The 14477-nt window shown below is 37.6% G+C and overlaps 1 protein-coding gene across 7 annotated transcripts in view; it reads right to left on the bottom strand.

The window, feature by feature from the left end:
* The window catches only part of DLC1 (DLC1 Rho GTPase activating protein), a 557617-nt gene that overhangs the window by 401026 nt on the left and 142114 nt on the right, over positions 1–14477 (bottom strand). For all 7 annotated transcript variants that reach the window (XM_053900920.1, XM_019466767.2, XM_053900921.1 and 4 more), the window contains one exon: positions 5824–6965. In XM_053900920.1, the coding sequence (XP_053756895.1) occupies positions 5824–6840 (1017 nt within the window). In that variant the 5' untranslated portion in view covers positions 6841–6965. The remainder of the gene's footprint in view (positions 1–5823; positions 6966–14477) is intronic.

Below are 14477 nucleotides of genomic sequence, written 5' to 3'. Positions count from 1 at the left end.
ACTGGTCCCACCAAGTTTCTGTTTTAGTTAGCAGTGGTGGGATCAAATGATTTTATAGTAAAGGTTACAAAAGAGAGAAGTCCTCTGTGAATGAAGGGAGAATCAAGCAACTAACTTGGCTGAGGAAATTTGGAAAAGTCCCCCCAAAGTGAAACCATTTGGGGATCTTGAGATAGGAGCTCACTGGGGCTTCATCTGCAGCCTGGTGGAGGTGAGCTGGCGAACGCTGGCCCTACTCGGCAGAGTTCCTCATGTGGACCCATAATAACAATAATCCTCTCCACCTGCTCTATGAGCACTGGAATCAAATTCGTGTTCCTTGTCTCCTTGCTAAACTCGTGCTGGTGATCACCATAAGCGCATTGTGCTGAAATAGAATCTGACTCCAGCTGCTAGAAATCCACTTTTCTCAAGGGCTTGGAGCTTTGCTTCTCCTTGCAGTTGACTGGTGCTTCTCTTGGTAACCTAATATAACTTATCCTCCCCTCTGTTCTTCTCTCTTTCTCTCTTTCCCTTTTCCTTCTCCTCCCCTTCCTCCGCCCCACCCCTTTTCTCTTTCTCTGCACTGATGTTCCCTCCCTGAAGTGTGAGTCAAACAGAAGTCTTACTTGAGAACACTCCAGTAGTGTTTCGGGGAGTATATACTATACTATACATTACAATACGATATACAATATACTATACAATAAACATAGTATATTATGAGGCAAAATATTTGAGCCCCCAATGTCTGCAGATATGTTTCTGACTTTCTAGTTGTTCATAAGGCAAACACTAGTTTAAATGGCATAAAACAATTCGATGGTTTTCAGTGGCCTAACAACACAAAACGAGCTGCTCGCAAAATTGCCAGGTTTATCTAAGACACAAACCCAGTTAAAATATGGCTGGGAGGACCTAGTTATCTCTCTACATGCCCACTTTCCACCTGGTGGTGACTTTTCTCTGCCAGTCCTAATCCTTGAGCCAGGAAAACAAAGTTTAAAAACAGTATAATCTACTCAACAGGATTATCTGTTTCAAAACCCTGGGAACTCAGTATAAAATCATACTGTTATTATGAATCTATCTGCAGAGGTACATATACTTACCCTGCTTTGTATTCCTTCCTTTTTGTCAAATAATAGTAGGCTTCTTAACAAAGTCTAATTCTTCCACTAGTCCCTGCTTTCATTCAACATATCTGGGGGTTTTGGCTTAACCATCCTTTTGTTTTTTATTTCTTAGACAATTTTTTTTCCTTCCCTTTTGTATTCTTCCAGCTGGCTTCCTATCTTGGCCCATTCTATCTTTTCCATGATTTACACTGTTCTTTATGTCACCCATTGGTCAATGACAGCCTCCTCATGCTACAAGGCTCCCACACTGGCAGTCAGGAGACAGGAAAAAACAAGAAGGTCATAGAAAGGAATGAGAAGGTCATTACAAGTAGAAGTGTGCTTTTACTGAATTTATACATATGTTAGAGATAGGGTAAGGAGAAAAGACTTGATTTTATCAGTCATTTCTAATTAATATATTACACTTGTCCAGGGATAAGGTACAGTATATACAGTATAATGTTTCATTCCTGGGAGTTTTCCATTAACAACGTGTAGCATTTGATCAACATCACTTTGAAAAGTTTCCTAACACAGAAAGGTATTCTGTAGTGTGAAATTAAGTATTTATACAAAACACCACCTAACATACAGGAGCCTGTTTATTCCTTTCACCACAGGCCATGATGTACTGGAATAAATTTGTTAGAGTGTTGTTCCTCGACATATTTAATGGTATGGGTGATAATATAAAATTTCTCCTTATTCTTTGATAATAGAATTTTTAGCAGACGCCTGCTTACCCAGAATGCAGACTCCATTTCTCAGCCCTTATTGCTAGGTATGCCCATGTAACTAAACTCTAGCACATGAAATGTGGGAGAAAAAGAAGTGTGCACCTTCTGGGTCCTGCCTTTACACGGGACTGTGGCCACCCCTGCACTCCCTCCTTTTCCCACCGACTTGACTCTCAATAAGGGCTCAAGGTGGTAGAACAGTTAGATGGAAATGGTCTGGGGCTGTGAAAACATAGAGGCTACATATTGGTCCAGTACTGTTTATACCAAATTATTATGTGTATGTGAGAAAAAGATGTTAGATTTAAGCCACTTTTATGCTGGTTTTCTATGACAGCAGTCAAAACTACAGCAAAAATGATACAGTTTAGTTTACTGGCTCGGACGTGAGATTTTTGTTCGAATGTGGAATCAGGTGTCTTCTCAAGGTTCAGATCATTTTTGCATTATATTCTGGAGTTTATATCGCTTTGTAATATGGATTATATTTTGTGTGAGCAAATAAAACTATGTTCATACATTTTTATAACTATTACGGCTATGCAAAACTTTGGGAACTATTTAAATAGTCTCTAGAGAAGACTAAATGTTGGACTCTCTTTAATTAGCTAACCACCATCAAGAACAAATACACTAGTTCTTTAAAAAAGTCTAACCTCAACCCTTTCCTTACATATTTTCCATCTTCACATCTCATTTGGTTTAAAGAGACCACTTCTTAGAGTGTCTCCCTCCTCCAGATTTCTGTGGAATTTGTCTCTGAGAGTTGCCCTGAACCAGCTGCCTTACGCCAAAGACTTACCCACACCCTATAAATGCTGGTCATATGCCACATGACCTTCTGACTCATTTGCCAATGTCTGCTCCTAATCTACTTGGTTTTCCTTTGATTTCATTGGCTTCACTTTAATTATATATTTCATCATATTTAGGAGAATTATTAGCTTAAAAGATTGATATTTATATACACTACAAATGTAGCCCTCTCCACTTGGGACGCTTAATAAATACATGTGTAGCCATCCTTGGATGGCCAGAGATAACATTGGAAAGCAACAACAACAAAAAAAATACAGCATGCAAAACAGTGAATGCCCGCCAAGATTTATAGATTTCAAGAAGTGATAATGTATATGTAACATACAATTATATCTCTAGTATAATGCTATTTCAGTACATTCTGAGGATTACTCTTAGAAGCTCTACTTGAGTTTTATTTTTTTACAAGTCTTAGAACCTTGATTATATCCTGACCGCCCCCCCCCAAAAAAAATCATGCTCATAAATTCAGTGAAGGATTTGGCTCACTCATATGACCATCAGATAATAAGCTGATTAAAGTTCTCTAAAAATTTATTAGCTTATATTCTACTTCACCTTTACATGCACTAATCTTAAAGCTGTCACCATGGCTGACAAATAGTTTTAAAGATACAGACAATTAAGCAAATTCTTTTTCGCATCTGGTCCCTGACACCTTAGACATGAAAATGCGGCTTGTGTGTCTCCCCAAAAGGCTTATCTGTTTTAAATGATGTGCACTGGTATTATGAATGGAGTAGTTGACTAGAATTCTTGTTGACATTTTGAAAAACTTTATACATACTTGTTTCTATTTCATAGAAGTAATGATAGTCATAATAACTATATAAAGGTCATTTTGTGCCATGCAGAACATGTTCCAAATACTTTATATATCTAGTGCTATTTTGCTTTTGTACTTCTGTTCATTGTATGCATTTCATCCATATTTCTAACACCTTTTATAACAATTATATAGGGGAAAAGGTGAAAATCCCCTGCTTCTATACTTTTAATTCCATTCTTTCAAAATAACTGCTATTAATAATTTTGTGCCTAGATAGCCAGGATTTTGCACAGTCTTATTTAACCACATAGAGAGGTTTATACCCCCGTTCCTATTTGTATTTATATTTTTATCTATAATATACACATTTTGTCATATAAGGTCGGTATGTGCTACACATCCAGGTCTGCCCCTGCCTTTTGCCAGATGTGCTGTATCATGAGATCATTCAGTTAGTGTACATGGATCTCCCTCTATCTTTTAATGGCTGCATAGCATTCCAAAGTATAGACAAACAATAATTAAGCATTCCTTATTGATGGAAATTTACATTATTTTTTTGTCAGTAACATACAATACAACGATAAACATTTCTGCACATTTATGAGTTTGCTTTACTATTGTCCTTGGTAAAGCTCTAAAATGGTAAATTGCCAATTCAAAGGCATTTTAATACTCATTCACTATTGAACAGAACAGAAATTCCTACAGACTTTGGTTATAGAGGTTTCTCCCATAATGATGCTTATCCAGAGTAAAGTCCAAACTTGAAATTTTGCATTTAATCTGTTTATTACAAAGCATCCCGAAGGAATTGTAGAGTCAAAGCAAATATTCCACCAGACGAGGCCATAACACTTTGAGATAATGACATGCTTAAAATAGAATATTTAAGTTAGAACTTGTAAATAGGTTATAATTACATCTCTCCTAATGTAACCATGCTATAGTGACATGTCCAAGAGAAAATTCTTTCCAGCATTCTTACTATTGATATAAATGTCCAAGTGGTGAGCATATGTTTCTGGAATGTTTAATGTTTGTCAGCAGTTGGGCAGGGTTTGTCTTATTTTAGGGGAGCTATGTCATAGGTCGATTAATAATTTCTTATGTCATTATCACATTCCCAGCAGATTTGATAGGATATAGGACATTTCTGGAAAAGTGACCTGAGCATGCCAATCATAACAACTTTATGCAGCATTAATATTTCAATGCGATGTATAAAGAAAGAAGAGTTTGCCAGAAACACAGAATGCTCTGGTGTCATAGAGTTTGAGCATACTGATCGTTGGCTGTCAAGTCTTTGACTTCATTTAAACTAATTTATGACACGTTACTGATCTAGTTTGTTAGCAAAACCACAGTTTGTGGAAACCGGACTTTGTTTTTTCTTTTTTCTTTTTTTCCCCCACAAAGAGTTAGAGATTGTTTTCTTTCCTCATTGTACATAGTTCCAGTTGAACATTGGTTTTGTATGAGGAGAAGTGCCATTATAGATTAATATTATATCAAAAGAGGAGGAAAGATGTTGTCCAGTCCACAGGGAGTTTTCAATGCCAATGACCACGTTGCATTTATAGAAGAAATTATATTTGTATTTACATCAGGATAGTAAACCACTACATTGTGGGAAGAATTTGGGGAAAATCCTAAGGATAAGACAAATTTTGGCCAAGAGTCTACTAGCTAAGCCATGCTTCAAATAACTCCACTCCAATCTTTGCTTCTCTCACTTGGAAACTTCTAAGGGGATTGTGGCATCTACAGGAGTAAAGGAGACTCACCATAAAAAGTAATTTCAGCTATTGGTTCTTTTTGGTTCAGAATTAAAGAAAAGTTGATACACCTAATGATAGCAAATGTGCCAGGGTATTATTTTTATAAACATATTTGGGGGTAGGGCATACTGTTGTCTTTGGAGATGTAAAAAGGTCATTTTTAACGTGTGATTCATACCACTTTAATTATGATAAAATATACTTTTTGAAGGGCAAAAGAAGTAAGTCCAAATAACTGACATTAAATAAAGAAAGTGTTATTACTTTCTTTCTAAAAATTAGGGAACACTCATCAGCTAGGCCTTGAACTAGGAGCTATCTGGTGGCTATTTAATTCCAACTAAGGAAAGTGAAACCAATTCTGTCTTCAACACAATTCCAAAGAGCATAGTTCACAAACTATGATAAATACTATTAGTGAAATGAATAGGTTATTATATTCTAATTTTTACATATTCTGATGTTCCCCCCAAGAAGATAATCCTTGAGTTATACAGCTACACTATAGGGCAAAAGAAACATCTACATATCTCTTTAACCCTAGCAAAATAATAAGTGATAGAAACAAGGGTATTTATAAAATTCCAAAAACCAGATAATCTGCGCATGTGCCTTACCTTTCTTTTGCGAAGTCTGACCGGATTATCTGTGGGTTCCTGGGTGGCCAGAGTCTCCTTTAAGTGTAAACACCGCATGCCATCTTCTGAGTTGACCTTTGGAAGACATTTGTTTTGATGTTCTAAGAAACCACTCTTCTCGAGGCCATTTTCAGCTGACATTCCATCAGGGCAGGAAGGAGGTTGCAGAAGGCAGCTTCCAGAATCTGCTTTTAATAATGGCAGTCCTCTGCCCTTGTGAGGAATAGCTAAGAACTCATCCTGTACTACACCGCAGGTGTTTCTTTCATGTTCATCTTTAGGGAAGTCAAGTTTTCTTCGTTGCTGAGCAATTACAGCCGAATTAAGCAATTGCTTCTCAGGCACAATATCTTTCACATGTGAAGAGTCACATGCATTTGTTTTGGATGCATCTTTTACTTCACTTAAGCTTATATCATTACAAAGCTCCAGGCTTTTACTTGTAGTGTCAACAGGTTTTTTCCCCCTCTTTTCTCCTACCAGTGCCAAGTCAGCTCCGCCAGCCATTTCCCAGGAGTTACTTTGGTTACCTTCCATGACGGGCAGTGTCTTTACTAAGGAGCCTGCTCCTCTGATAGTATGTTGGTCTGATATCTTATGTCCTTGCGTAGTTAAAATTTGTTTATCATCTGTAACATACGGCTCGGGATCGGGATCCTCATCAGACACGTGCACTAGTGTTTCCGTGCTGGCTTCCAGAGAAAGAAACTGATCTTCACCTTCGGGGCTGTCATTTTCATCCACCTCCTTTGAAATGTGACCCATTGGCCTCCCAGGAAAGTCTCTCAGCTCTGAGCCATGGCAGCAGTCTGGCAGTGAAACACACTTCTCTTTGCGATCCACATTTAAAGTTGCATCTTTTTCCATACTTGCCTGGGAGCTGTCAGCTACTAGTCCATGATGGCATGCTGGGTTACAATCATCGGAATTAAAAGGCTGCCCCATCCATTGGGTCACATGTTCTTCCCAGCTTCTCTTTCTGATAGCTACAGACATGTCATCGTAGTTTGACAACAGACTGAGAGATACGTTCCATGTGACGCGGAAGGAGATGGAACTTGAGGAGACATTACGTCATATGCGCGGACCGAAGAAGAGAGTGAATTTTATCATTTTGCCACCTATGAAAAAAATTTAAAAATTTATATATAGTTTAGGATAATCATTCTAGAGTCAACATGTGTCTTGGAAAAGAGAGCGCTTAATCTGTGCTATGAAAGATTAAGTAAGGGAATTTACAAAGCTTCTTTCCATAGATTTAATGATGTTATTTCTTTAAGAAGTAGCCTAATATTAGAAGAAAACTTCACATTTAATATTTCTGGTCAAAAAACGTTGACAGCATTTGAAAGGCAGGTGGATCGACTGACCTATAAATGAATGAAGACGTAAGTCCTGAGTGTTTGACACTCCATTAAGAACATATTTGCCTTGCAGTACTTAATAGAAATCACCAGAAGAAACTTGTTACTCTAGCTTACATACTTTCCTGCTTTACTTTTGTGAACCCAAGTTCTTACAGAAATCTATTTGTTGTTCGGTTTGAATTGCAGCAATGGCCACCAGGAGCTGCTCGTGCAAAACGTGAGCTACAGAGACAGCCTGTGTAATGGACTAGTCTGTGAAAGAGCTAATACAGAGGCCAAACTACCAGGACGTATTTACTCCAGGGAGTGACTAACAAACATGGAATAATCTGGTTTAGCTCCTATTAACACATAATTCATAAGAAAATGGAACACAGACCACTGGCCATGCCTTAGGATAAATACATTTACAGTCATGCTATTACTGCTACTACTAGGTGGCAAGCTCATTTTGTTGAGACGTTAAATAACTTGCCCAAGGTAATACATCCAGGAAGCACGCCAGGATTTACACTAGGCCCAGGTTCTAAGGCCCAAATTTAGATAGCCAACAAACTTTACTGTCTCCGTGGCATGAGATTCTACCTGTACCCCTTCCCTCCACATACATTTAGTATGTATAAAATCTAAACTCCTCAGGCAGGAACTCAGAGAACCAAAAAGAAGATGTGAGCATGATAAAACAGTGGGTACAATTCTTCAGAAACTTCGGTCTCTTTCTTTTTGGCTTCCAAGGAGTTTCGTTTGTATACTTCTATTAGACTTTAGCCATAAAAATTTCAGTAAACCAGAAAACCAGGCATAAGATAGGGTAGGATATAAATACATTCCAGGTTTCCATCTCCTTTTTGCCTTGAATTATTCAAACCCCTTAGTTCAAGGAAACAGATTATCCCAATGTAAACTGAACTTTGCAAAAATGACTAATCCAAATGTTGCCCCAAAATGAAACCAAATTATTGGACCATAAAAGAAAAATCCCATTCAAAAGGTAGACACTTCCATTTTTTCCTCCACACAAGAACTGTCAGCACATAACATGGATTGGCTTATTGATTTCAGCCATAAACAAGATTAACTACTACACTGGTTTTGGGTCACTTCAGTCTATTGAAAAGGATTCTGAGTCCCTACCAAAAACTTCAAGCTATTCTGACTAAGCACTTGCCAGAAAGGTAAATATTCCCATCCTGTGAAGACCAGCAGACTTATTAAGGAATGTACTAGAATTTGGTACCCTAGCCTGACCAAATATCTTTCTGGATACTATCTGGTTCTCTCAAAGGCCTGTGACCATTTGAAAATGGTCAGCATGCACATTTTCCATGTTGGCATTCATTTTGCACTCAAAAGAAAATATAAAGTCCCTGAATTCCATGCATAAGTCATTATAGTGTGGGAGGCTACGGAAAGTGGAAAAAACGCATAGATGCAGGCCAGAAAATTTCTGCTTTCATGGGCAAATTTGGGTTGTAATAGGGCGGTTCTGTTTTAGATGCTTTCTTTTCTTTATTTTTATCCAGTGTAGAAAGAGCAGGCTAACTTAAGAAATGCAAAGTGGTATTACTGTGTCATTCCTAAACCACATTTACATTTAAGTTGAGACTAAATGCTGAATTCGTTTCTTTTACTAAAAAGAAATTGAGTTTTATTAACTCCTTGGGGGACAGATTACATAAAAATTTTGCCCCTAGGACCTTATCATAATATTAATTTATTTCACTTAACCTTGGCAAATAGGTAAGTGTTTTTATAATGTCAAAGGAAGATAGTTCAACAAGTTCTGAGGCCATCTAGTTGCGAGAAGAGATTGTAAATTAGGTAGACTGAACACAAAACATTAACTCCTGTCCTGCGAATCTAGGTTCTTTGGACATTTCCAAATCATTCTTGTGAATGTACGGTGTCTATATATTTTTAAGACATAAAATTTCATAATTATCATTATGACCATCATCACTACATTTTGAGTGCTCATTCCATATCCTACAGTCTGATAGATTTTTTAAAAATTTCTCTCTCCAGACTTTCTTATTCACACTTCCTATTTAAATTCTAAGATTTATAGCTATAATCTGCCTCTACGATCTAAAGGCTGAACAGAGTATTAAGAAAAAGTAGTGTTGGATTATTATCAATTGCATCTGAGCATACTGACCTCATTTTCTAAGTCATCTGAATTGACTGGAACCCATCCTATAGATGGAGAAGTCTTTGTAAAAGACCTGATTTTCCCCATCAGCCTCCTCAGCAGGCTGCTTTCCTTAAAATGATATTTCTAAATACTAGTTATTTTGCAAATTTCTATTTAATATTTTTTGTAATCTTTTTTGTGCAATTCCATTCAGAATGAGCTCAGCAGCTGAGGATTTGGATGAAGGATCTGGAAAAGTATAGGTCATTGCAGGGTGTTGATTTTATGAAGTGAATTTCCATGGGGATTTTTCACTTCTTAAATGCATGTGTTCAAACACCACTGCATTAATATTACAAGAGATTCTATGTACTTCTAATTATGTAACCATTTGGAAAATGTTTGTAAAATGTCCAAATTTGCTTTTTGTGATATTAGTGCATAGGGTGTTTAGACACAATTAATTTCAGATTTATTATTTGAGCTAATTTTGTAACACTTAACCATTCCTTGACATAAGCATTTTATGCCATACAGTATTTTAAAGTTAAATATAATTTTTTTATCATTTTCGAGAGAGGGAGAGAACATGTATAGGTTGGGGAGGCAGATGGGGGGAGGGAGGGAGAGAGAAGGAGGAAGAAAGAGAGAGAGAGAGAGAGAGAGAGAGAGAGAGAGAGAGAAATACCAAGCAGGCTCCACACTCACCATGGAGCCCGATGTGGGGCTTGATCCCATGGCCCTGAGATCATGACCTGAGCAAAAATTGGGAGTCAGACACTCAACAAACTGAGCCATCCAGGTGCCCTGAAGTTAAACATTATTACACTAAACAATAACAACAACTGGAGACCTTCTAGTTTGAGAATCACTGACCTATATCTGATATCAAATGATCATGTTCTCCTTTGTACCTGCTTCTGAAATAAACACACCCTATGTATTTTGGCCTGGCAATTGTCCTTAGAAAAGAAGAACCTGATGATAATCACCATTGCTCATTCTATAGCCTGGGAGAAGGTGATGCAAATAAGGCACTTGTATCTGAAATCAAGGGTGCAGCATTGAGGAACTGACAGCAAAGCTACCTGGACAAGTCTTCAATACCTGTTTATTTAGTGCCCAGGGGCCACAGACATCCCGCTAAACATTGAGAATATAAACCTAAATAATATATTCTACCTTTCCTAAAGGAACTTAACAATTTTATGGAAGAAACTCACGTAAAGAAAAAAAAATAAGTCCTCTCATGGCCACAGATACCATGTAAAGTTTAACATAAAACAGAAGGTCATCAGTTTCTCCCTCCCTGCGCGCCTTCCTTCCTTCCTTCCTTCCTTCCTTCCTTCCTTCCTTCCTTCCCTCTTCCCTCCCTCCCTCCCTTTCCTGTCCCTTCCTCCCTCCCTCCCTCCTTTCCTCCCTTCCTCCTTTTCCCCTTCCTTCCTCCTCTCTTCTCTTCCTCCCTCCCTCCCTCACTTCTTCCCTTCCTTCCTTCCTTATAAATAGTGAGTGGTATGGGGATGGTGTAAATGTTGGATAGGGCTTCTAGAGGAGAAAACTAGAGGAATAAGGCCCTCTGTAGTAAATTTCCTGCCTCCACAACATCCAGATCAAATGCGAGCTGAGGTTCAGAGTTTCACTATTCTAGAATCACCTCCTTCAAAAAGATAGCAGGGGCGACAATAAACTCCAGAGAATTACTAACAACTTGAAAACCCATTTGTCATCGTGGAGGGGAACCGCATTTCTCAGGTGCATTCAGAGAAAATTGAGGGGAGAGATTTAACAAATTTGTTTTCAGAAAATTTTGCAGACCCAGGTCTTCAGACACAAGGGAATTCATAAAGTATGCAGTACTACAAGGAATAAAAATAGACCACAACAGAAAACATTATTGTGAAATTTCAGAGCTTTAGAGTTAAGCAAATGCACATACATGTTATCAGAGAGAGAAAAGAGATTATATATTATGTATTGGGAATCTCAGTGGTGTTGGATTTCTTAACAGAAAAACTGGAAACAAGACAGGCAAATATATCTTCAAAATTCTGATGAGAAATTATTTCTACCATAAAATTATATGAGGAGACTTAAAATATGTCCCCCCTCTTCTCAAGAAGCTACTGTAGGGATAGTTCCACCTAAATAAGAGAATAAATAAAGTGGAAAAGACACGGCAACAAGGGAGTCAGAAATTCAACACAAAGATCAGGGAATGGAATTTTCAGGGTGAAATTTATGTAGCAGGCCTAGCAAGCAATCATTTCAAATAAATCCCAAAGTTCTCTACAAGAGATGACTCTAAGGAAAAAACATGGATATAATACATTATATGAGGTATGTGACCACATTGAGAGGGTTTTATAATAAAGTCAGCCAATTTAGGTGGAAGAATTAGTAATAATTACACAGAAAACTAGAAAAATCAGTTATTACCTCCAGGAAAAAGAGATTTAAAGGAAAAGAAATATAGTACACTACTTGGCTTAGCTGTGAATTTTTTGCGTGGCCAAAATAATGCAAGCAGTAAATACTGACTTAATAAAAAATTATGAAACCACTATTTTTTGAAACATAGCATTTTTGTAGGGGATGGGGTTAGAGATGCTGGGAAGAATAGTCTCAGAGAGCTAACTCTTTATTTCCCAAAATAGGAAGTTAACAGATAATGTCTAAAATGGAAAAAAGAAATAGTATAATCATGTTGTTTAGAAATATGGAGGTAATAGGAGAAATAGCTAAAAACAATTAAATTGTTATGATTCGATGTGTTATTTGCTTGAAATAAAGAAAAATTTCTGAATCTCTAAAGCATGTTAAATAATAATCTAAATTTTAATATGTTCCAGAGCAGTGATTTTTTTTAAATTTTTAAATGTTTATATTTTAGAGAGAGAGAGAGAGAGAGAGAGAGAGAGAACGTGAATGGGGGAGGGGCAGAGGGAGAGGGGGACAGAAGATCCTAAGTGAGCCCTCTGCTGACAGCAGAAAGCCTGATGCAGGGCTCGAACTCACAAACCATGAGATCACGACCTGAGCAGAAGTCGAACGCTTAACCAACTGAGCCACCTAGGTGCCCCAACGTTTGTTGATTTTTGAGAGAAAGACAGATACAGTGGGAGCAGGAGAGGGGTAGAGAGGCAGACACAAAATCCAAAGCAGGCTCCAGGCTCTGAGATGTCAGCACAGAGCCCAATGTGGGGCTCAAACCCATGAACCACGAGATCATGGCCTGAGCTGAAGTCAGACGCTTAACGAACCGAGCCACTTAGGCTCCTCGAGAGCAGTGATTTTGAAGATACAGAAAACAAGAAGCGCCTGGGTGGCTCAGTTGGTTAAGTGTTCAACTCTTGATCTTGGGTCAGGTCATGATCTCACGGTTCACGAGTTCTAGCCCCACATCCAGCTCTGTGCCGACAGCATGGAGCCTGCTTGGGATATTCTCTCTCTCTCTCTCTCTCTCTCTCTCTCTCTCTCTCTCTCTCTCTCTCTGCCCCTGCCCCACTTGTGCATGCATGCACGCTCTCTCTCTCAAAATAAATAAAAAACATTTAACAAATCTTTAAAATTAAAAAATAAAAAATAAGATACAGAAAATAAGCTGCACATAACCTGAACTGAGTAACTGCATATGAAAAGAGGAATTCTTCATTACACTATTTGGCAACTTCTCCTGGACATCTCATTCATAGTACTTAGAAAATGACAACTTTCCTGATTCAACCCCTTAAATGTGGGTATCTCATTTTATCCTTTCAGAAACAAATGATGTATATAGGCATACATATATGCACATATATAAACAAAAATTTTTAAATTTTAAAATGTATGTATACACACACACACACACACACACACACACACACACACATGCATGCACACATGATTGACTTCTGGGTCATTTTTAAATCCCTTCACACAGATTCTATGTATTTACTAGAAACTAAAGACATAATACAACTGCCGCTTTCTCTTTATTTTTCTACTTTTTCTTTAAATGTCCACAGTTGCTTCTGGTTTCCCTTAGGGTCTTTCATATTAATTACTTACCCCATGTTAAATTGTAGGTCATGTTGTCCTTCTAGAACTTTTTTTAAAGCATATATAAGAGTAATATCTACCATATAGCATATTCTCAGCCATTGTGGGAAAGAAGAGAAGAAATGAGGGGAATACCCTTTTAATTAAAAGTAGTTTCAACTCTCTAAAATGTACTCTTTAAAGATAAAGAATGCATCTGAACCAAGAAAAGAACATTGCTACATTGACCTACTTTGTTGCTAATATAAGGGTCAAGTCTGTGAAATGGAGTGACTGGGAATCTGAAGATCCTATCACGATTTCAAATTTTCATGTCTCTGAGCCTACTTTCAGGGAGGCACATTTGCAACTAGTAAATGCCCCCAAACCACTTACAAACTGAATTAGACAATTAGAACAGAAGCAACAACACAGACACGATCACAACTTAATAGAGTTTTTCACTTGTAGGCTCATTAATTTCAAAGTAAATATTGATTACAGTGAGAATGTGCAGAGGCCAAAACGAAATTCATTTTCTTGATGAGGCTGTCAAGGAACAAATTATCTAGCAAACCAAGTGGTGCACATTTGGGCATCTTCCTACTGCTCTCCAACTCAATGATAACATGAAGAGGAATGCTTTTCATTGCCAAACTGATGTCTCATATTCAAGATGCTTAGGAGCAGTAAGAAAGCGTAGGCAGATATGACTCTTCTTAATTCCTTCATGTAAATGCATGAACAAAAAGCCAAAAAAGATACCACGTTTTAAAAAAGCATTTCTATGACTCTAGTCAGGGGTTGGGGTAGCCAGATTTTAGTAAAAGATAATTAGCGCTTTTCCTTTAAAATATTCATTCTGTCTGATCCAAATCTGACAGGGCTAGTAATAGACTGTGGGAGAGAGAGATCTTTAATAATATGATGTGTGAATTTATGTCCATATGATTGGATGCAGATTTTCTTTCTTGAGTAGCAATCTGTGTCCCAATTCTTCACAAAATCATTATCCATCTACTTCCACATATTTTGTCAGATGTTGGAATTTACTCATTATGCCTCTTAGGTGTTTGTGGAAAACAAACTCGTATTGAAACTCTTTATTGATA

The sequence above is a fragment of the Panthera pardus genome, unplaced genomic scaffold (genome assembly GCF_024362965.1).
Source record: "Panthera pardus isolate Hobbes unplaced genomic scaffold, ASM2436296v1 HiC_scaffold_13, whole genome shotgun sequence".
In the NCBI taxonomy this organism is placed as follows: domain Eukaryota; kingdom Metazoa; phylum Chordata; class Mammalia; order Carnivora; family Felidae; genus Panthera; species Panthera pardus.
This window is presented reverse-complemented; position numbering and strand designations above follow the sequence as displayed.